The sequence below is a fragment of the Candida margitis genome (genome assembly GCF_024628925.1).
Source record: "Candida margitis strain CBS 14175 chromosome Unknown scaffold16, whole genome shotgun sequence".
Classification (NCBI taxonomy): Eukaryota; Fungi; Ascomycota; class Pichiomycetes; order Serinales; family Debaryomycetaceae; genus Lodderomyces; species Lodderomyces margitis.
The window spans coordinates 18,553-41,061 of NW_026261824.1; the positions used below are offsets into that span (position 1 = coordinate 18,553).

The following is a 22,509-nucleotide window of genomic DNA, read 5'->3' on the forward strand; positions in this document are numbered from 1 at the left end:
AGCGCTACTAAGAAATGATGTGATGTTGGGGGAAGTTTACAGTACAGTTTTTTTGTACGCGGTTTTATTTTACTTTTCACTTGAAGTATACAATGCTATCCCTTTTCTAACTCACGAAGGCTCAACTTGACCGTTATCCAAGGACACATTTCCATACACCACCCTTTAACTACTCCAATATTAATTCCCAGACCAAAACTGCTCACAACATCAAACTCCACGACTCTAAGATCTTGTTTACTTTGTAAAATTTCGACCATCCGATGCCAGTAAAAAATACAGTTAACCCGCCATCCTTTTAACACCAACAGCTTCAAACTGGGTAGTCCAGTACCACTTAAAACGCGTTTGAGGAATGACTCATCTACTGATAATTGTCCGCTTTGATGCTCGGTTTCCGTTTTCACCTCATGGATAAGATCAAGAGACTCAATGCTTTCAAGCCCTTTATCCTGGCCAATATTGAAGATAAAGTCTCGGAATCGTTCCGAGTATAAGAATGTGGATCCACCTTTGAAACGGAGGCCTAGATGGGTTAATGTGTTGTTGTAGTTGAAATTCTTAAGCTGGAATGGGTAGTCCCAGTAACAATCAACTAATGTTAAGGACTTTAGGGTCAACACGGGAACTACAATCAGTTGCGGGTCCCAGGACAAGTGATATCCTCCAAGTTCCAACTTTTGAACCATTTTGAAATTTGCCAAATGTTCAATGTTAAACATTTTTATTGAGTTGATAGATGGCTCCCGCGTTACTATGCCTTTGCTATTTGGCTGTAATCTCGCTTGGGTATCTTTTACTGTGGGGTCGGTGTATAGTGTCAATTGGGTGATTGTATCGTTGGATCTATATCGAAGCCAACCGGATGAATTAGCGGTATTGATTGACAAGTGCTGTAGTCTCGGCAATTGGTAAAGTGCATCTTGAAAAATGTCCACTTGCCATTCCCCATACGAAAAAGCATCAGCTATTCGTAGTTGAGTAATCACATATTTGAATTGTTTTAAAAATCGAGTCTGTCCCTCGCTTTCCTCAACCAATTTGTACCATACTGTTTTCACTTGCGAAAGTAAAAATGGAACCAACAAATGTCGAAACTGTTTACTCAATACAGACAAGTTCTTCAAATCCAGTGTAGTAAGATGCGAAAAGATAATGTGTACGATATCACTGGGTAAGTTTGGTAGTGACAAGGTTTTTTGTGGATGCACTGGTTTGGTCGTTTGCCATGATTTGTTTTGAACTTCCTCCTCCCAGTATTCAACACCTTTCATCATCTTTTGTCGTTTAATATCAATCCTTTAAATGTACTGCCATGGAATGTTACTGTTTTGACTTTGTAAAATTAAAAAAATATATGACCAAAAAAGTATGACCTTTCTTTCTTTAACGTTCTCCCCTTGACAGAAGAAAGGCTAGATTTTGTTATCGCTTACTTTTTATCAATCACACATAGACGAACAGACAGACAGATCGACAAAAAAGAATTCAATGTCAGATCTCTCGATGTCGTAAAAATATTAGAAGTGACATTGTACTTATTTCCACAAAAGAACTTCGTTCTCTCTCCTTCCCCATTCACAAAACTCGTGAGACAAAACACTTGAAAGCAAATCGTCCTTTAACACCACCAGTACCATCTCAATCAGAAAGTAGATAGAGATAGAGATAGAGATAGAGCTAATCACCCATCCAATCACTACTACGCAGTCACTACCCCCTACCCCTTCCTTAAAGCAGAATAGATGAATTCGATAGATGGTGAGCTGGCTACAATTGTTACCCCTCATCTTCAAGAACATTAAGAATGACTTTATTGCAAACTTTGTCACACGACTCCCACTACTACTAGTGATTGATCCTGATTCATTTGAACCTCCGTTCACTAATGGTCTAGATGAGTTTCTCGAACTAGTCAATCTAACTAGTGTCGCTGACCTCGAGAATTTGAATATCACTGTGAGTCAAGCAGATTTGATATACTACACCATCATCGATTACGGTATTATTATACTATCTGTTGTGTTTGCTGGGTTTGATATTTTGTACAGTATGCTACGACTATGCATGAGTGCCATTGTTATAGGAGGCTTGATTTCAGTTTTAGCGTTTTGCACAATCTGGTTGATAGTGACAATCACAAGACGATGGAAATTGATCTCAATGATTATTAGAAATAATGAGTTTGAAGGTGTGTGGTGATGGTTAGAGAGTGTGTACATATATATACCAAAGGCTGTAGGCTCATAAACCGTTCTGTCTGTTTGTCTGTCGATGCCTATTGTAGTCGCTGTTTTGTAAAAACGGACAACTCTGACTCGATCCGTCTCGCAATAAAACCTGGAGTCAAAAGACAACCTCGGAGTTAAGGTCAAGAAAATTATTCGGCAAAAGACAAATAAAAGGTAAAATAGAGCTAGTCTAGCGTAGGATGCAATATCGATTAGTCAATGCAAGTCTCTGTTGGATATGATAGTCTAGCACTATGTAATTGACAATCATGTCTAGTGTAATCAAACAATTAAGAAAAGAAGCTATGGTGTATATATGTTCCCTTCTTTCCCCTTCCTTCCATTACGTAATGATTTTTTAATTTGATTTAATTAAAATAAAAAAATGTTTTTGAATTTTGATTTTCTCATTTCTTACTTTTATTTTTACTACTCTCCTTTTAATGTAACCACTATTAGTAATTGTTATCTAGTTTTCATATTTGAAGTATATATATATATATATACATATATGCCTATCACTTCAGATATAAGTCATCCACGTAACACCAACTACAGCAACAACCACAACAACACATCTCCACAGACCTCAACTTTTACCAGTAACGAGTCTCAATCACCGCCATACACGCATTCGCAACCTTTGTCACGCGAGCAGCCACAGAATTTTTTTAGGCGATTAACTAAATCGTTTATTTCATTCCGACAACCAACATTTGCCACCAGCACTATTGATCGGAATAACGCATCAAAATCGTCACTGAGTACCCTAAAGAAACTAATTAAAGGGTTGTTTCGCAAAAGAAGGACTTCCTTAGGCAAAAATATTGATAATAAGATGGAGAGTGGCAATAGTGCAGATCGAGATGCACCCCTTGCCACCGAGGATGATAGACCCGATAGAGACAGAGGAGAAATGCAGAATGGGAATCAAAGCCAAACAGATGATCCGCTTTCAGACGATGAACTGGACTTTGAATCCAGGGTGGCTGAATTTTTCCCTAATTCTCTGTATCGAGATTTACAGCATAACACAAATCAGTTGCAAGAAACTACCCAGCCAACTACACAACAGAATTTTGAATCAACCCAGTTGGAACAACAGAGCGTTCCATCAGCCACAAACACCTCTGATAATACATCTGCTACCGCCAACACCATCAACTACAATAACAACAACTACAACACTAGCGACAACGACACCAATAGTAACAACCATAATAATAACGGACGCAACGAGACTAACCCAAACACAAATAACGCCACGTCAGACACCCAGTCAAACACAAATGACCCACCACTGGGTCCCGACAACAACAGCAACAATAATAATAACACTGATACCCATAATAGAGCAATCGTAATTACCGTCAACTATCTATTTTCCGACCAGAACCGCCCCGACAACCCGAATCGATCAGGTTCACTTGTTCTTTCCTTACCCAATAATTCTACCAACCGCGATCCTGGATCCATCCAAGAGTTTATCAGAATTGCAACGCAAATGGCATACACTTTGGTTATGAGTGGATTACTGAATCAACAAAGAGGAATTACGTTGAATAAGTTTGAACTGTTTGAAAAGATGAATGTTCGTCATTTTGGTGAAGATGATTCAAGGGTTTGTTCGATATGCTTTGACGAGTTTGATGCAGTGGAGGATGAGGATGAAGAACAGGCTTTGGTGGACGATGAAGAAGAGGAAGGAGAGAGGAAGGTTGTGGGCAACAAGGATGAAGATAAAGAACGATACGTGGTGCGTAAGAGGAGAAGATTAGTTGACAAGACATCTCGATTATTGCGAAGATTTTCCAGATCACATACTGAAGCGATTGAAGATGGAGAGAGACGTACCCCAAATAGATCAGAAGCTAGTTCCATTAGTGATTATGTTACACCTTTGTCATCAAGCAACACGACGTCTGGGCCTTATATAAGGACCAGAGCGTCGTCAAATGATACAGTACCATCTACAAATGCAACATCACCACCACAACAACCACAAGGGTCAACACAAACAGCAACACAATCAGCAACACAATCAGCAACACAATCAGCAACACAATCAGCTCTAGACGATTCACGACCTGTTTATTTGATTGATGTGAAAGAGCCATTTGACCATTCCCCAATCAAGATGCCCTGTAACCATGTCTTTGGTCAAGACTGTTTAAGTGAATGGTTGAAACAGCATTCGACGTGTCCTTTGTGTAGATACTCGGTTGCAGAACCAGTGAGATCAGGCGGAGCCAATGCAGGTGAAGGTAATGATGGAGGATCGCCACCAACAGGTGCAGGGCTTTTCACGGGTGGGGGCTTACCTCAAGCTCAACACCAAGAAATAAATGGACAAAATTATACATTTTATACCATTCCGCATGAGTCATTACCCGATATTGGAAATAATGGCAATGGAAATGCTAATGACACAGGGGGTGCAGGAGATGATGCTATGCAAGCAAATTTTGCCAATCGGTTGGCTCTGCTATTACGGCCTGCATTGATGGGTCAGACAGCTAGACAAGGTGGTGCTGGTGGTGCTGGCGGTGCTGGTGCTGGTGGTGCTGGTGCTGGTGCTGGTGCTGGTGACACTGCTGATAATTCTGCAACTACTGGCAATGACAATAGCCCATCAATTGAACCACTTTTACGCGTGATGCAACAGGCACGAGAAGCTAGAGAGCGTATGATGAGAGGTGAGGGTACTGATGCTGATGGGCGGTTTGCCAGACTCAATTCTGCTGAGCCCCCATCATATACGCAGTCTTTGCGAAATTCAGGTGAACGGTCATTTGCTCGACTTAGAGACACATCACCTGGTCTAGGAGGAGGCATGCGACGGGTTGGTGGTGGTGATGGTGCAAGTAGAGGAGTGGGGATGGAAATAGGCGAAAGAACCAATTTAGAATTACAACGTGAGCTGCGCATGAGACTGCGAATGAGGCATCGTGATCAACAAGAGGAGGAGCGTTCTCGATCATTTCTTCCTGGATATAGTGAGATTATGAATTATATTAGAAATGGGTTTTCTGGATTACGAAATACGTCAAGTCGACTCAATGGAGATCACAATCATGGTAGTAACTCGGGTGGTGATGATGATGACTCTATGGATTTTGAAACGAGAAGAGGACGTGAAATGGCATTACATCCAGGTGGATTAATTAGTATGCGTACTGCTAATGGTATTGAAACTTTTACTGATGAACAAGTTGAACAGATGCTTAATGTAGATGATGTGGCCCGTGATTCTGCAAGACTGGGACTGAGAACGGATCGTGCTAGTAATGATCGTAGTGGCAATGGTGGGGAAGACAACAATGATGATGGTGATGATTTAGATGAAAGTAGAAGAGGGCTGCTTGATTCACTTTCTTATCATCGCAGAAATTATCGTTGAGTCAGAGCATGTTTTACTCAACTAGGTTTTGATTTATTGCATGTTGCATTGTTGTTTGTTAATGCTGTTTTATTTATATGAGATGAGGATCTTTAGGGAATACTACACTTCGGAAATTTTATTATTGGCTTTTTTGCGGAGACTAGGTATTTATCAGAATTAATTTGGGATCTATATTTGTTAGAGTTTTTACATTAGGTGTATGGATCAGGATCAGGGTCAGGTGAAAGACTTTATTTTTCAACATTGCTTTATTGTTTATATAGGCCTGTGTGAATATACATATACATTAGATATATTAAAGTATTAGAGTTATGTTAAAGTATGTAGAAGATGCATTAGAGTATTAAAATTGTGAAATATGAATATGTTTTGCTATTAAAAAGGCTATATAAATCCTATATAGTTTTCTTTTTTTTTTTGATTATTAAATATTATTAGTAGCTTTGATTAAAACTAAACTAGTCAAGCAGTATTAGCTGAAAAAAATGAATTGATGAAACAACTCCCCTTAAAAATAAATTGAACTAAAAGTCAGAAGTAACCTTCTTCCTTGAAAAGTAGAGCAACATCTGTCTATAAAATTAAACCCTCCCAAACTCAAGATTGATAAAAATTGATAAAAATGTGAAAATAAATGTGATCTTCTTTTTCTGATGGCTAGTCAGACCCACCACCATCAACCCCTTCTTCTCTCATTCTTTTCCCCTTGCAATAAACTAGCAATAATGGAAAATTAAAACGCGTCAGTTTTGAGTTTTTCTCCGTGCCTTTTGCTCAAAACAAATCGGCAAATTCAGCCACGTGTGGATGAACCAAATCGACATAATGCCAGGATGCTTCTTCTTCTGCTGCTTCAGCTCGACTAGAATTGCTTGAGGTAGTAGAGCTACCGTCACTGCAACTTGTAGTAGTACGGTTGACATCACCGTCATTGTTATAACCAGTAGTTGCATTCAGTTTCAGTTGAAAATAGCTGAGGTAATTGTACAGATTTCCTTGTGACTGTGGGAATTGTTGTCTGTATTGGGGCTGGCTCAAGACAGTTACTTGGCTGAATTGACGTCTTGTGTGAGTCATTATTGATCTTCTCAATGGTTGGTAAGTTGATGATTTAGTAAACATTGTGAATAGTTGTTTTGTATGATAATAAATGATGATGAAGAATGAAATTGTGGTTTTCTGAATTTGTAATTGGGGGACAAGTGGTTATTTGGATATGCATTTATATATGGAAATATTTGTTTCAGAGGATTGTTTGGCAATTACCTTCTCGTATAGAAAAATTGTTGCAAAAAAAAAAAGAGAGAAATACCCCTCCCCTTTCTTTCTTCTTTTAAAACAAAAGCAGTGTCGCAAAATAACTCCTCCTTTTTTTTTGTTCTTTCTAGAACTGTGTCAGTATTCTTTTCTCGGTTTGTATAATCAGTGTCGTGTCATGTTTTATTTTTTGTTACACGATGCAAAACTCTTTTCTTTTTTATTTTTTCTTAAACGACCAGCAGGATCAAAGGAGGGGAGGAAAAAAATAAGTAACACCACACAATACACAGAGACACTGCCTTCACTCAACAGAAAAAAATATCAAAAATTTTTGGGTAAAACGCACATGGTAGCGATATATATAAAAAAAAGGAGAAGTCAGAAACTTCTAAGCAAGAAAGGAGGGGAAATAACACATAGAGGAGAACAAGAATAGTGATAAAGAACGGGGGGAAGGAGGGAGGGGGAAAGAGTTCTATAATTCGAAAATAAGGGATGATCACATCATACCACCTCCCTTATCCCTAACATCGCCCCTTCTTCTTTGGTGTTACAATTGACAGGGGAAGAACAACACAATTAATTGAATCTCAACAGGAGTCAAAAAAATAAGCAATTGGAGGTAAGAAGAACGTTTGGTAAAAATTCTAGATCCATTTAAAAAACGAAAGCTTTACAAAAGATAACACGTGTGTTTGACCTCTTATCTAATCATCGTCAAAATGCAAGATTCTGCACTCCTTCTAAAAAGAAAATATCCACCGATGGCCTAGATTGCTTTAGAGACAGGCTATAGTGAGCAATCAAGGAGATAAGCCTAAACCACTCAACAAATCTTTTTCTCATAACAAAAGCCTAGACACTTCTATAAAGTCCATGTGATGTAACAATTTCAATATTGCTCTCCCTTTATCTCCTTGTCTTCTAATTTTTACTGTAGTTTATTGACTATTCGTCTGCCATGCGGCGTCAGTTTTATATCTGGCAACAATGGCACCAACACTTCACTCAATTCAGTCATTTGATCCAACTGTGCCACATCTAAACAAGTCTGTAGCACATAATTACCATATGAATCATTCAATACTTTGAAAAATTGGCTCGATGATAACTTCAACAATTGATCAATCAACTTGGCACTCTTGTCACCATCTAATCGTAGTGACTTTTCAAGTACATTGGAGCCAAACTTGTGCGTCGATAGTTGGAAGAAATTGGCCTGTAAGTAGGCAAGTATCGTATCAACACTTGCTTCATCACCATGAGTTAGGACATACTGCACAACATAGTTTCCATAAGGGTCAAATGTTAGTTTGTCCACTTTTATAGTAACTTCATGACTTAATGCTTGAATCTGTTGTTGATTACCATAGTCTAAACAGCGTTGTAAAACACAGCATCCATGGCGATGACATGCAACCACTTCACAATTGGTCTTTATTGTATCGTAAATCACTTGATTGGTGTCATTTGATAAATTAATGAGACACTTTTGTACTACATGATTCCCATTTAAATCACGTGATAAGGAGACTATAGTTGGTGTTAAACTTTCAATTATCAAGCTGGCACTCTGCTCTTCGGTCTCGTTTGCTTTATCCTCCTTTTTGCTTTTGCCAACACACTCAATTAGTTTCTGTAATGCTCTAGTCCCATGTGAATCTAAAGCTATTCGATGGAAATCGGTACGGGCAATTTTGACCAAATCTAGTCTTTGTTCTGGTGTGATACATTCAACTAGTTTTTGAATCAAATAGTTGCCAAAAGGATCAAACATTAAATTAACTATTTCATCGTGTAATTCATTGAATATTAAAGTGGCCACAGATTCATTATCGTCAGTTTTCTCATCTGCAGTTTCCCCGTTCAGAATCCTTTCTTGTTCTTGACTCAATTCACGTTGCAAAAATCGACATCCATGCTGATCACTGCATAAATCCAATATATGACCTTTATAATCATCAAGCTTGGAGTTTGCATACTTGTTGACATCTTCTCCCTTACGATGACGATGATTGGGACCATTGCCAAATTGATTCACACTGAAATTGTTTCCATAATTTTGGTAATGATGTGCGTGTTTGTTATTCCTACGATTATAGTGTCCCCGGTTGAATTGATTTTGTATAAAGTGGCCTCCATTCCCACCTTGAAATTGCATTCGATGCATAAATTGCTGAAGCTGGTGTTGATGTTGGCGTTGATGTGGCTGATGCGGTTGATGATGTTGCTGGTGCTGTTGCTGATGGTGCTGTTGTTGTTGTTGCTGATAATGTGGCAATGGGAGCACTTGTTGATGATTCATTGGGTACGGTGGATTACCAACATGAGGAGTTGGCTGTTGTGCAGCTCCTCGTGGGACGTTACCCGGTTGATGCGAGTTCCACACTGAACCACTTGGTATAGCTGCAGGTGGTGGAGTTGGTCCAGTGTTGGGATGCACTGGAGAATGAGGCAACGGTGCATGTGGACCCAACTTCATATCGAAATTTTGGAAATTAGAAAGACCCGGTTGGTGAGGTGGTGGGTAATTGTACGGCATCATTGGGGAAGGAACACCTGGGGGAACACCTGGTCCAATGGGATGATTATGATGAGTCATTGACATTGGCGAGAAAGGGTTGAACGGCGGTGTAGGTGGTATATTGACATGTTGCGGAGCAATGACACCAGCGGAATATGTAGGATCAAAGGGCTTTCCAGAATCATCATTCTTGTCGGTTGCTTGTTCTCCCTTAATCTCCTCCTCGCCAGTGGCGGTTCCTGTTTCGCCTTGTGACAAGCTTAGTCCAGTCAGTTGTTTACTTTGAGCATCCTCTTTAGAGTCAGGAAGCTCAAGTGGCTTTATAAAAGGAACAGTTGTTTCGTCGCGATTGTTCTTTAAAGGTGGATCAGAAACGGGGGCATATCCTTGGCTATTTACCCCACTGAATTTCAGGTCAAATCCACCAGGGTGGCCATTCCAAGTTGAAGCATAAGTCGCTGGTGGTGGTGCGCCGCTGTTCATTTTCAATTGTTGTTGAGGTGTTACTGAACCTTGATATGGAGCGAAATAGTAAGGACTTTGTGGATGAGGTGGATACATGGGGAACCCAAAATTGGCTGCTTCAGCAGCACCATGGGTACTAGTGTCGGCTGTTGATTGGTTCTCACTCTCAACTTGATTTGAGCCAGCATCCTTCTCTGGCTTCGCTTCTGGCTCATCTTCTTCGTCCAACTTTAAGTTATTAATAGCTCCTACTATATCGATATTTGTATTTAGCTCGGTGTCTGGTGAGCTCGTGTTCACACCACTACTTCCTTGACCTCTCATACCATTGAAGAAGCTTGAACTAACCAGCGCGCTTCTGGCTCCACTAGTCGTTTTATTGTTTGCATCCTGTGCTGCTATTTCAGCATTTGATATAGACAAGGACCTCGACATTTGTAGCACAAGGTCTGTTTTGTTTGATTGTGTGTGTGTGTGTGTGTGTGCGATTGTTTAATCTAATGTACAGTAAAAGGTGAAAACTATGAATAAATTTTGCTAGTTTACAAAGTACTCTGATGAATTGAATTGAATTATAGTATACAATTGAATGAAATGAAATGTGAAAGTAAGTGATAAAACTGATTTTATTCTATAGTGTGCTTCATGTACGGAATGCTTTGAAGTATATTGGTCTGTTATATTTAAAGTTGATTCAGAGTTGTATTAAGCATTTTGATGAAATGTTTTGATCTCTTTTCGGTGGTGAATTTTGTTCGTTTCTATTTTTTGTCTGCCATTGCACGCCAAAAGTAAAAGTAGGATTAAGAGGGCAATCTACAAGATAAAGATGTACTGTAGATGAGAGTAAAAGGGTGGTGAAAAAGAATGTAATAAGTGGTGCTTGTACCTAACTGTCTTCTGAGGTGAACAGTCCTGTCTGTTGACGTAAGTTTATTAACATTGGTGGCATCAATATACTTCTGCGTATGTAAATATTGAAACTCATTGCAAAAAACCCTTTGCAATATCAACTTCTATAACTACCCCCCCCCCCCCCCCAAATAAAAAAGAGGAAAAAGGCATATTCCCGATGTGTGGTTTTAGCTTTTAGTTCTATTTCTATCCCCAAATGAGATTTATAATTTCTTCCTGTCCTTTGTAATTTGCTGTGGTTGTTGTTTGTTGTTTGTTGTTTAGTTCTTTAGTTCTTTAGTTCTTTAGCTCTTTAGTTCTTTGTCGTTGCATTTTAAAGAAACGTTTTCTCATTTCCATTCATCCCTAATTTATCCGCCTTTTAATCTTTTTTTGTCAACCACTCACCTCACTCACCACTACTAACGTCCATCGGCTATATATAAATACAACCTCGGCATAATAGCGTAATTGTTATACTCTGGAATACTTAAATCATCAACTGCATTGACGCTTCCACCCTCCCCTTCTCGGCAATCATCTCATCAAAGCACGATTTAGTGGTTACCTATCACATCATCATCATCACCGTATAATTTTATATTCTGCATCCCCATAATATAAAATGTCAGGTATACCCACCTTGAAATACCAGCGGCCTCCATGGTATAGGTTAGCCGGTTATGATTTCCTTCTTTGGGCATTGTCAATTGTCATGGATTGTTTCTTTCGAGAAATCCGACCACGAGGAGCCTTCAAAATTCCTCGAGAAGATCCCGTAATCTTTGTTGCAGCTCCTCATCATAACCAATTCGTTGACCCAATCATCCTACTGGGGCAAATAAAGAAAGAAGCTAATCGAAGAATATCATTTTTAATTGCTGCTAAATCATACCATTTGAAGTTTGTTGGGGCAATGGCCAAATGTCAATTGAGTATACCAGTCGTTCGACCTCAAGATAATTTAACTAAAGGGTCAGGTAAAATATTCGTTGATAAAAATGACCCTTGCCATATCTTGGGAAAGGGAGCAAAATTTACCGAGGAGTGCATGGTTAGGGGTTTGCTTGCGTTGCCCCAATCACTTGGAGCTAATGAGATATCGGAAATCAAATCCGATAATGAATTGTATATCCGGAAACCATTCAAGCAAACTGATCAAATTACTGAGTTGTTAACCAATGGAACATCATTCAAACGAGCTGATAAAATTGACCAAAAACAAGTTTATCAAATGGTGTTTGATCATTTACTGGATAATGGAAGTATTGGAATTTTCCCCGAAGGTGGCTCACATGACCGTACTGATTTATTGCCTTTGAAAGCTGGTGTTGCCGTAATGGCTCTCGGAGCAATGGAAAACAACCCCAATTGTAACGTCAAAGTTGTTCCATGTGGTATGAATTACTTCCATGCTCATAAATTTAGATCAAGAGCTGTAGTTGAATTTGGTGACCCCATTGTTATCCCCAAGGAGTTGGTGAAAAAGTATTCCAACCCCGAGACTACCGCAGAGGCAGTTAAGGACTTGTTAGCCTTGATTACATCCGGTTTAAAAGCTGTTACAGTAACATGTCAAGATTATGAGACATTGATGTTGATTCAAGCTGGTAGAAGATTATATGCTGGAAATTTTGCCCAGCAGTTGCCATTACCATTGATTGTTGAAATGAATAGGCGATTAGTTATTGGATACGAACGGTACAAAGATGAGCAGAAGGTACAGGAGGTTAAACAAAAGGTGTTGGAGTATAACGGTTTGCTAAAGACTTTGCATTTACCCGACCATGACGTTGAAGATTGCCAGGATGAAGGGTACAAGGCCAAGCTCTTGCCCATTTTGGTGTTTAGAATCATCAAGTTGGTCATTTTGTTTACATTGGCGTTGCCAGGAGCCACTCTCTTTTCACCAGTTTTCGTTTCATCGAAAATTATATCTCGAAGAAAAGCCAAAGAAGCATTGGCAAACTCAGTGGTTAAGATTCAAGCAAACGATGTCCTTGCCACCTGGAAAATTTTGGTGGCAATGGGTATAGCACCAATTGTGTATTCATTCTACGCGTCAATTGGTACATATTATTGCTCGGCTCATGAGCTTTTATCCTCATTTGGCTTGTTTTGGCTTTGGATATTTTTATACCTATCTGGTGTTTTTGTCACCTACAGCGCTTTGTTAACCGGTGAACAGGGAATGGACCTTTTCAAATCAATTAGACCATTGTATCTTTCAATCACATCGGGTTCTGCTATCAGACGATTAAAGAAAATGAGACGTGAATTGAGCGAAGAAATCACCGATATTGTCAACACCTACGGACCAGAATTGTTCCCCAAGGATTTCAATTTATTGGAATTGAAAAACTCATTGAGAATTTCTGATCAAGTTGAATACGTTGACTCGGACGAAGAAGAGGAGAAAAAGACGCAAGAAATGAGAAATAGAAGGAAATCAAGACGTAAAGCTGAACGCAAATTATACGTTAATGATGACGTCTCCAATAAATCCGACGATCATGGATCTGAAATGACTGAAAGTTTATCTCATTCATCATCAATGTCCGATGGTATTTCATTGCTCAACACTGAAGCCAATTCGTATACCAATTTGCCAATTTTCAGTGATTACAGTTTGCACAAGAATGTCACTAATAAGAATCTCGATTTAGATCCCCAGTCGAATTTCAATTCGAGTGCCACGTTATATGATGATCATAAACAACATATCGATCAACATCAGCAGCAGCAACAATGCCACTCTTATGTGTCCTTGCCATTACGTGGTCGTCCAAGCTTATCCAAAAATCCATCTGAAGAACAGTTTGAATTGAACTTCTCAAACAAATCGTCATTGAAGGGTAAGATATTTGATAAAATGAAACAAAAGAGGACTCAACCGTGATGACTATAGACATTAGCAATAGGTCTACATAATAAACATTTAATTTTGATTAACTATTTTGTATATGTGCTTGACGTTCGTAAAATTCAGCAACTTCAGTCGAACTAGTAGCATCTTCGATCCCTTTATCGTCTCTAATGCGTAAAAATCGAGGGAACCTCAAACTAATTCCCTTTCCGTATTCACTATGTGCTGCTTTATAGATTGGGCTCAAGGATAAATCGGCTGTCAACACTTCAAACAACATTGTCGGTTCAAACCAAACGTCAGGCGCGGCATTTGAGTTGGTTTTATCATAAACATAATACTCTTTAGGTTTGGTAATTTCCAGTGGATGCAATTTCTCATACAATTGTGTCAACATCTCATCGTTGAACCCAGTACCTATCTTACATGTCGTTTCCAAGTCCCCCGTGTCTTGATTATATGAAGCTAGTAAGAACCCACCATATGTTCCCGTTCTTTTCCCCTTACCGTTGTATGCACCAACCACCACAAGATCCAACGAATCACCAACACCTGCCAAATAGTCTTTTTTCAACTTCAACCAATTGCGTGATCTTTTGGATGGTTCATAGTACGATTCGGAACCCTCGAGCATTTTCACCATGAGGCCCTCACATGAATCATGCACACTCTGATCAAGAAATTGTTGAAGTATTTCCAATGATGTTGAATCTTTCGACGTGGCAAATTGGAATTTGCCTTCCAATGGCTGAAGGTGACTAAACATGATCGATCTTCTCTCCAGCAAGGAACACGTCAATAATGATTCATTGTTATAGTAAAGTAAATCAAATGCAAAAAGACAAATATGTACCGTGATGTCCAGCTCATTAACGTCTTTTCTCTTTCTCGTGGAAAGCACTTGAAATGGTAAAATCTTCTTCTGCACTCTATCCCATGCCACCGCTTCACAATCTAAAATCATCGAAGTATGTTCCTGCGTCTTGCTAAACTCTTTAATAATTGAAATTAAATCAGGATATCTTTGTGACATATCTTCCGAGTTTCTCGAGTAGATCCGCACATCGCCATTAGGCAAAAGATGAATCTGAGCTCGTTCGCCATCGTATTTGTATTCACAAGTAAACTTTTCGTCTTGGAAACGGTCCAACACTTCGCTCATTGATTTGGTTGGTTTGGCCAACATTGGTTTCAATGGAATACCGGGAGTCAACTTACAGTGGTCTAATAAATTGAACACACCATATTTGAAAGCATTTTCAATCAAGATTTGATAGTTGGGGATCCTTGTATACGCTTCACGAACAATGTCTTCAGCCTCGGCCAATTTTTCAGGACTTACTTTTTTAGGTTTATCCAACTTCAAGTTTTCATAATTGACAAATGCTTGTGCCAACCCGACTAAAATAGTTGGACCAGCTAATCCAATTCTCAATTTGTTTTCCAATGACCGTATTAGGAATTTAGCTTCATTATGTTTGACATCACAAGCGGTCAACATTTTATTGATGATTCCAATCTTTTTCGATTGTGAGTCCTTTCCTGTAGACTTGGCAATCTTGGTCAAGTTGTCGAAGACAGTATCGACATCCAAACTTGTGGGTTTAAACATTGTTCGTTGTCCACTACGTGACTTTTGAGCAACAATTCCTAAATCACCATACTCTTTTAAATCTTGCTTGATCTTGGCTGGTGTACGTCCGTATCCCTCACTTATCGCCTTGACTAATAACGTCTCGCCCAAACCCAACTCTAAATCAGGCTCGTAATCAGGACCCAACCTATTAATAAATAAATAAACAATTTTAACCAATTTTGAAACATCATTTTGTTGCTGAAGAATATCAAGAAAGTATTGTGATATGATTGCGGTAATTTTCAATCGCGACGACTCTGCTTCAATTTTTTCCATAATGTCAGTTAATGACGAATAGGGGATTTTCAGTGCTGACAACAACGACGACCCCTCTTTTTTGGTTTGCTTCTGTTGAGATTCGCTCAACTCAATCAATTTCTGAGCTTCTGACTCGGAAGCGTGCTTGCTGTACAGTTCTGAATCGGAAGTAGAGCCACTCTTGCTTTCTTCAGGAGCAGTTTCATCGTCATGCACATCCTCTTGTTCATCCTTCTCCTTCTCCTCCTCCTTGGCATTCAATTTCGGTTTCTTCAACTGGGGTGATAAATCAGGAGGTGTTATTAGATCAGGCCTCTTTGAATTTTTTGGTGATGCAGCGACCTCCTTCTGTGGAGATGGTGGAGTCTTTGTCTTTTTCTTTCTGGCCGCATCTAAAGAAGCAGTGCCGCCAAAGAAACGTGCTATTGATTGTTGCTGTGCCATAACTCTATTGTGATAATTTCCCTTCCTTATTAACAACCCTGATACCAAATTAATTCGAGTCGCTCTTAAATAGTTCATTAACGGGGTACCACCAGTCAAATATGTTGGGTATATGACCTTGTAGCTTAGATGAAACGTCACTTGGGGGTGGGAAGAGTGTATACTTTGAAACTTTAAAAAGTTTTGATGTTGTTTGTTTAATTCGCACGCGTTTGCCTTTTTACTCCAATCGCGTATTACTTTCTACACCACAAAAGACTAATATATTACAATCGTACATTAAAGGATTTCTAAATACTTACATCCCAGATACTTTGTGGACCTCTTTCTTCATACATCTCACTGCAAACAAACAACTCTTTATTATGATGATGCGAACTTCCCGAGAAAATTTGTTTAGCATATATTTCACCTCCTAAGAAAAAAAAATCATGCCACGATCCTCCTTTCTCCTTTGGCAATTTCCATTCAGGGAAATAGTCAGGTACTTTCGCAAATCGGATACGATATGGCACTTGGCTCAAAGCCAGTTGTGACTCTCCCTCCTGTGCATCTTCATTCTGTTGGTACTTGGCAATGGCAGCATTGATATTGTGTTGTGAGTTTGCAGCTCCATTTGTGGCAACTGGTTCTTTAACCAAATATTCGTGGACTAAATGGGAGTAAATCTTTTGTTTCAAACCGGGAACCTGCACTGCTGAGCCAACAAGTATAATATTATCATAGCAATCTTGCCTCTTGTCAAGATCATTAATTCTCAAAAGTGTCTTGTAGATAGCAGCACCAACAATGCTAATTAGATTTGACTCAGTTGTGAATCGTTCTTTGCCCACCCAAATTTTCTCCTGTGTGGACGAATCAATAAAGTAATTCTTGTCCAATTCTTTATTCGATTTCACTTGTTGTTCATCAACCTGTTCCTTTTGCTTTCCATTTTCATCAGTTAATACTTTTGCCACATCAAACTCGCTTGGATCCTCAACTTCAACATCTGCATCTGGATCAATGTCTCCAATTGATTCCTCCCCTTCAAGGAGAAACTCAAATATACCACTAAATTTCAAATCCTCAATCTGTTGCAGTGTAAAATTAGGAAACTTTACCCTCAAATCTTCATCCAATATCACACCACCTTTGCCAGGAATGTACTCACCAGCAAACTTGACACTTTGATATCCTATAACTGGTACAACTTGTATATAGTCCTCGGCGATATTGACTACTAGCGAGTTGACAGTATTGGCAAAGCCAAAAGTAGCACCAAGACTCAAATCCAAGATATTGAAAGCAGTAATTTCTAGATTCTCAAACACAAACTTGGTGATATATTCTAGTTGTCTCTTGGACCATGTTAACGAAGGCACAATTATTAAAAGCGGAATTTGATTAATTGTTAAAATGGGGTGTTGTTGAATGACACTTGACAACACAATTTGTATCAATGCATTGAATGCATCCAAGTCAACGATTTTGCCCTGTTTAATTGGGTTTATTTGTGTCGTGGTCTCACTTGCTGTAGATAAGTATTGGTTGGTGCCTTGTTCTTTGTATACAGTGGTTGGGATTTTGAATTGTGGTGGTGATAGGGAATCTTTCAAGCCAAATGTGAAAAGGGTATATTCAGAACCCGGCTGTATTATAAGAAAGTTATCTTCCTTGTATAATGGCATTATTCTGTATGAAACTGATGTTGCTGAACTGTTTTGCTTGAACTTTGTTGATACTTTTCACCGAATTTTTTTTTTCCTTTTCTTTCAAACAAAGACGCTACCGTGTGTAATACATAATGTGCATGAGTCCAAGGAGAGGAATCTACTCAATGCAATTTGTTTATTCAATGATCTACATTGGCTATAAACTTTTCATAATTGGCAGTAGTCCCCAAGATTGATTGCTTTCGAGTGGGCGAGCTACTGCGTCTGTCAAAGTGACCATTTATAGGGTGTGACGATATGTAATCATACCCTTCGTCATCAATCTGTTGTTGTTCCATTGAGTCAATCAACTTCACTTCATTGATGAATGGAAGTTCATCAGATGGTAAAGATGGTAAGTTTTTGACAGAAGAGCTGGCTGTTTGCACTGAGTCAAACCGTGGCCTTCTGGTTGTATGTACAGGATAAGGCGGTGAGGCCAGTTTGCGTCTGTTTTTGAGCGACTGTATCGGTTCAGTGTTGATTCTATTCAATGCTGGTACATTTTTCAAAGAGGTGTCAGAAGTAGCAGGACCTGTTGCAAAATCAGGAGTACTGTTGTTCGCCAATGTATAATTTTGCTTTAGTTGGCGATTCAAGTTAAGCTTTTCAGTTGATGGGTTGGATGAGTCAATGCCTCTTTCAAACCTGTATGGTGTAACTCTAATATTTGACATGCGACGTTTAGTTTCTGGTGGTTGTTCACCACTGCTAAAAGTAGGTGTTAGCGATTCCCTCGACTTACGTCGGCCATCGTCTCCAGTGTAATGTTGTATGATATCACTAACATCGTCTCTTTTTTTCAATCCATCTAAAGGAGTCTCTTGTGATTGTTGTTGTATCTCCTGCAAATACGTTTTAAGCAGATTGATTAGCTTCACATCATCCTGTTTAATTAGCCCCATATAAAGTGCGGCAACGAGACCAGCTAAGACTATGAGTCCTAATGCAATCACGCAGACAATTAAGCCAACCGTGAAGCGAGTCAACAGATCTCTGAATGCAGCAGCAACTGCCGTCAATATCACTCCTAATGAAAAGCTAGGCACGTGGAATAGTTTAAAGTCTTGTTGTTGATTCTGTTTCAATTGGGCCATAATATTGGGAAATAATGACAGCCGCTGAGTGATTGTGGATCCTATGCTAGTATCTGAGCTAGATATTGGTGAATTCGTGGGAATTGTGGTAGGCACTGAATTTGATCTTGCTTTGCTGGTGTAAGAATGCGGCTTTGGTATTTTTTCGGTTTGTTTACCCTCACTTGAATTATTACCCGATTGGGAATTGATCTCATTAGATGATTTCGATCTCGGTCTGATGATCTGTGATTGTAGATTGGCCAAATCAGCATCACCTTCAATAGTATAAGAGCAATCCATTAGTTCATTGAGGTAATTGTCTACCCTGCCCTTCTTCAGTAGGTAATCGTCACTAGTGATTGATAAATTGCTATTATTACTACTGCAGTCATCCACTTTTTTCAATCTAAATACACCATCAGAGTCTTGTTTGTACACTAACTTTTTCTTCTTTCTAGTAGTAGTTGAAGTAGCCATTGGTTAGTAAAAAGAACTGTTTTTTCTTTAATTGGTTTCTGATAAATAGATTGGTGGAAATTTTTCAATCTTAAATACAAAAACCGTTTTCATAGGAGATTAATAGTAAATGTGCACCTGATGTCGTGATTACATTGTTGATCCTTTTACACAAAAACTCACAACCAAATAATTTCTTGTGATAAATAAAACCTATCAATTCCAAACTGAATTGCATAGCCTATATAGTTTAAAACACTTTGTATTTTTCACGTCCTTTTGATAAATTCAAGATGTAAACTAATCAGCTCAATTGCAAGTCCAAAACTGTAAACTGGTTTCTGGAAATATCAAATGATGATTACTCAATCTTTAACATATACAAACTATGAACTGTTCGTTAACGATCCCAGATGGCCCCTACCTTTGACTCATTCCCATTGGTCGAATGCCAACAATAGATTAGACGCAACAATAATACAATTACAAATACAACACTGAAAAAAAGAATGTGTGAGAGTTTATTGTTATTATGTATCTAATTTTCAAGATTAATGTTAACCCTTACCCTTTACTATTGTCTATTGATCAAAGAGGCTGTGGTATCTCGGTGGGGTTATCTTTTGCTGGTCGGTACCTCTATGGTGACTCACAAAAGCAGCTCAAGACGTTTGCAGCATTTTGATGCTCTTCTCTTTTTTTGGTCTCGATATTTCCTAAAGCGGCTAAAATTAAGTTTATCTAAGCATAACAAACAAAGATAAACGTGGAATCAAGCCACCCTTCTTCCCACTTTCTCTGCCACCACAGTTACACTTTAAGCTTAAATTAAATTAGTATTAAAAAATACACAAACCTTTTCTTGTTATAAATTTCAAAATATAATACAGTAATAACACATATAAATCTACAAAGTGAAAAAAAAAATATCCCTTCAACTGTTCATCTAGTAGTCAGTCCAAAAAGTCTATTCTCTAACAAAACAAAAACAACAGAATCCTCCTCTAGATAGTATACCTGCCTCTCAATCTTCTTGCTAATTGCATGTCCTTCTGCATAATAGTGACTCGTTTAGCATGAATGGCACATAAATTTGTATCCTCCAAAAGATGAACCAAATAAGTTTCCAGGGCTTCTTGTAATGCCAAGATTGCATTCAGTTGCCATCTCAATCCATATTCAGGACCAACGAAATCTAGCGAAATCTCTTTGATCAATCTAGCAAAGGGGAGTTTACGAATTAATAAATCTGTTGATTTTTGGAAATGACGTATTTCTCGAAGGGCCAAAGTGCCTGGTCTATATCTCTTTTTCACGCGTGGTGCTGTTCTTGTGCGAATTGTTGTTGCGGTTCCTTGTTGTCGAGCTGCTGTGGATGCTGTGCCTGATGGTTGACGGGGCCGTTGTCGTAAATTAGATGAAGTCGATGGCTGTTGCTGTGGTCGTCTGGATGAAGAAGAGGCTGTTGTTGTAGATGCCCCTGGTAACGTCTTGCGGCCAGTTGTACCTCGTGATGCTGCTGCATGTGGCACTCTTCTTGGTTCTCCTGCTGGTGATCCAGCGTTAGTTGTGGTGAATGAAAGTTGTTGTCTTGATGGTGGTGGAGGTAGTTGCGCACTAGGTTCAGCAATAGGTGGTGGTGGCGATGGTGGAGGCAAGTTTGATCCGCCACCCCCTCCTCCAGAGCCAGCAGCTGCTGAAACTGGTGGTGATTGTTCTGATCTTACGTCGCGCCTTATAAAAGTTGATGCTGACCTAGTGATATCTCCAGGACGCTCTTCAAAACGACTTGTCCTCCGTATTGAAGTCAATGACTCTGCTATGTCAGCACCTGGTCTTGGTGAAGGTCTCACAAATCCACCAGTAGCAGGGCTCGGTACCAATCCTTCACCTCCTCTTGTTATTCTTTGTATATTACTCTCTGGCTGTGCTTGGCCCCCCTGTTGATGTTGTTGTTGGTCTCTTCTTGTTCGAGCAAATGGTGATTGGAAAGGCGACCTCATTTGTCCTGTTGCTGTTGCGGCTTCTGCTTGTGGTCTTCGAACAAATGGCGATTGTGCTGGTGATCCTGCTGTAGACGATGCTGCTGTACCTTGCTGTTGCAGAGCTCGCTGCTGTGCCCTTAGTTGTTGCTGACGTCTTAATTCTTGTCTTTGTCTCCTTAGTTCCTGTAGTTGTCGTTCTTGGGGTGTCATTTCACCTTCTCTTGCGGCATTGTTACCGCCCGCATTTGTAGTGCTTGGATTTGTGGCATTTGTTGATTGATCAGCCATAATTTATCAATGTTTGCATATGTATGAGTGTCAATTTGGTTGAGGTTGAGGTTGAAAGCGTACGGTTGACTTTGAATATTGTATAAGTTACAGCTAGAGATCAATTGACGGCTGTAGTTGTAGTTGTTATTGTAATTTAGCTCTATACCTGTGAATCAAAGTGTGTTGTCTATGATTTGAATTAAAAAAAAAATAAAAAACTTGTATAAAAAACTTTGTATTAAAAAATTGAGATGAAAGACAGAGTACGATTTCCCCAAAGTAGTTAAATTATTTTTCTTTCGGTTTTTTTTTCAATGCGCGTTAATTGATAAACTACCAGCCATCTTTTTTAAAAAATTTCTAATTACTTTGATTGAAATATCTGCAAAAAAGTTGAGGTTGATAGAAATGCAAAACTACAATAAGGCCCTCGAGGGGGGTGTTGCAACTAGGTTGATGAATTTGTTGTCGTGGTCAAGGATTCAACCAATAGGTCTGTAGTTGATTCCCCTTATTATTGTCGAAAATTGCAAAAACCACCACTAAAAAGTAAAGCATGTTGTTACTGGAACAAATAGATTTATAGTGTTTTGTTGGTTTAACTTGATGCTGAAATACCTCCATAGTTGTTTATATCTCTTCAATGGTGTCTTATCTTCAGGGTACTTAATAGGTAATGAACCCGCCAACTCGACTCTTCTAAGTGCAAAACACGACACGACACTTCAATTTAGACGACAGTAAAAGTTATATTATATAATATATTATGTAATGATTAGCAATTACCTAATTAGTAAATGAAGTACCCAGAATAGGAAAAAAATAAACATACTACATAAGCTTATATGCAGTACCACACATCCTAAAAAGAACAAATTTTTGTTCTAAATGACACAAGCATCTAATCTATTTCATTGTGATGGTAAAGTTGTCATGACGTAAAGGAGTATATGGTGTGGCATAACGCTTTGGTGTCTGTCACTAGACTTATATAAAGACCGTTCTAATGAGTGAGAGGGTAGGAAGAGGGAAAGAGTCTTCTTC

General features: G+C 39.0%; 10 protein-coding genes across 10 annotated transcripts; 3 read left to right on the forward strand and 7 right to left on the reverse strand. All coding sequences in view use genetic code 12, as the record gives it.

The window, feature by feature from the left end:
- Window positions 1-95: 95 nt before the first annotated feature.
- On the reverse strand, window positions 96-1,277 carry CANMA_003289 (F-box protein; the record flags this gene model as incomplete). The annotated part of the gene is made up of 1 exon (XM_051815450.1): window positions 96-1,277. One exon carries the CDS (start codon window positions 1,275-1,277, stop codon window positions 96-98), a length of 1,182 nt encoding a protein of 393 aa, XP_051671027.1.
- Window positions 1,278-1,758: 481 nt separating this feature from the next.
- Window positions 1,759-2,202, forward strand: CANMA_003290 (uncharacterized protein; the record flags this gene model as incomplete). Its single annotated transcript, XM_051815451.1, has 1 exon — window positions 1,759-2,202. The coding sequence occupies one exon, from the start codon at window positions 1,759-1,761 to the stop codon at window positions 2,200-2,202; it is 444 nt and encodes a 147-aa protein (XP_051671028.1).
- A 540-nt stretch (window positions 2,203-2,742) lies between these two features.
- CANMA_003291 (ubiquitin-protein ligase) lies at window positions 2,743-5,631 on the forward strand (the record flags this gene model as incomplete). Its single annotated transcript, XM_051815452.1, has 1 exon — window positions 2,743-5,631. One exon carries the CDS (start codon window positions 2,743-2,745, stop codon window positions 5,629-5,631), a length of 2,889 nt encoding a protein of 962 aa, XP_051671029.1.
- A 777-nt stretch (window positions 5,632-6,408) lies between these two features.
- Window positions 6,409-6,756, reverse strand: CANMA_003292 (uncharacterized protein; the record flags this gene model as incomplete). Its single annotated transcript, XM_051815453.1, has 1 exon — window positions 6,409-6,756. The coding sequence occupies one exon, from the start codon at window positions 6,754-6,756 to the stop codon at window positions 6,409-6,411; it is 348 nt and encodes a 115-aa protein (XP_051671030.1).
- A 1,069-nt stretch (window positions 6,757-7,825) lies between these two features.
- CANMA_003293 (uncharacterized protein) lies at window positions 7,826-10,318 on the reverse strand (the record flags this gene model as incomplete). The annotated part of the gene is made up of 1 exon (XM_051815454.1): window positions 7,826-10,318. One exon carries the CDS (start codon window positions 10,316-10,318, stop codon window positions 7,826-7,828), a length of 2,493 nt encoding a protein of 830 aa, XP_051671031.1.
- A 1,084-nt stretch (window positions 10,319-11,402) lies between these two features.
- On the forward strand, window positions 11,403-13,676 carry SCT1 (bifunctional glycerol-3-phosphate/glycerone-phosphate O-acyltransferase; the record flags this gene model as incomplete). Its single annotated transcript, XM_051815455.1, has 1 exon — window positions 11,403-13,676. The coding sequence occupies one exon, from the start codon at window positions 11,403-11,405 to the stop codon at window positions 13,674-13,676; it is 2,274 nt and encodes a 757-aa protein (XP_051671032.1).
- A 49-nt stretch (window positions 13,677-13,725) lies between these two features.
- CANMA_003295 (DNA ligase (ATP)) lies at window positions 13,726-16,059 on the reverse strand (the record flags this gene model as incomplete). Its single annotated transcript, XM_051815456.1, has 1 exon — window positions 13,726-16,059. One exon carries the CDS (start codon window positions 16,057-16,059, stop codon window positions 13,726-13,728), a length of 2,334 nt encoding a protein of 777 aa, XP_051671033.1.
- Window positions 16,060-16,271: 212 nt separating this feature from the next.
- On the reverse strand, window positions 16,272-17,651 carry ARP9 (Arp9p; the record flags this gene model as incomplete). The annotated part of the gene is made up of 1 exon (XM_051815459.1): window positions 16,272-17,651. The coding sequence occupies one exon, from the start codon at window positions 17,649-17,651 to the stop codon at window positions 16,272-16,274; it is 1,380 nt and encodes a 459-aa protein (XP_051671034.1).
- A 164-nt stretch (window positions 17,652-17,815) lies between these two features.
- On the reverse strand, window positions 17,816-19,231 carry CANMA_003297 (uncharacterized protein; the record flags this gene model as incomplete). Its single annotated transcript, XM_051815460.1, has 1 exon — window positions 17,816-19,231. One exon carries the CDS (start codon window positions 19,229-19,231, stop codon window positions 17,816-17,818), a length of 1,416 nt encoding a protein of 471 aa, XP_051671035.1.
- Window positions 19,232-20,214: 983 nt separating this feature from the next.
- CSE4 (centromeric DNA-binding histone H3-like protein) lies at window positions 20,215-21,483 on the reverse strand (the record flags this gene model as incomplete). The annotated part of the gene is made up of 1 exon (XM_051815461.1): window positions 20,215-21,483. One exon carries the CDS (start codon window positions 21,481-21,483, stop codon window positions 20,215-20,217), a length of 1,269 nt encoding a protein of 422 aa, XP_051671036.1.
- Window positions 21,484-22,509: the final 1,026 nt, after the last annotated feature.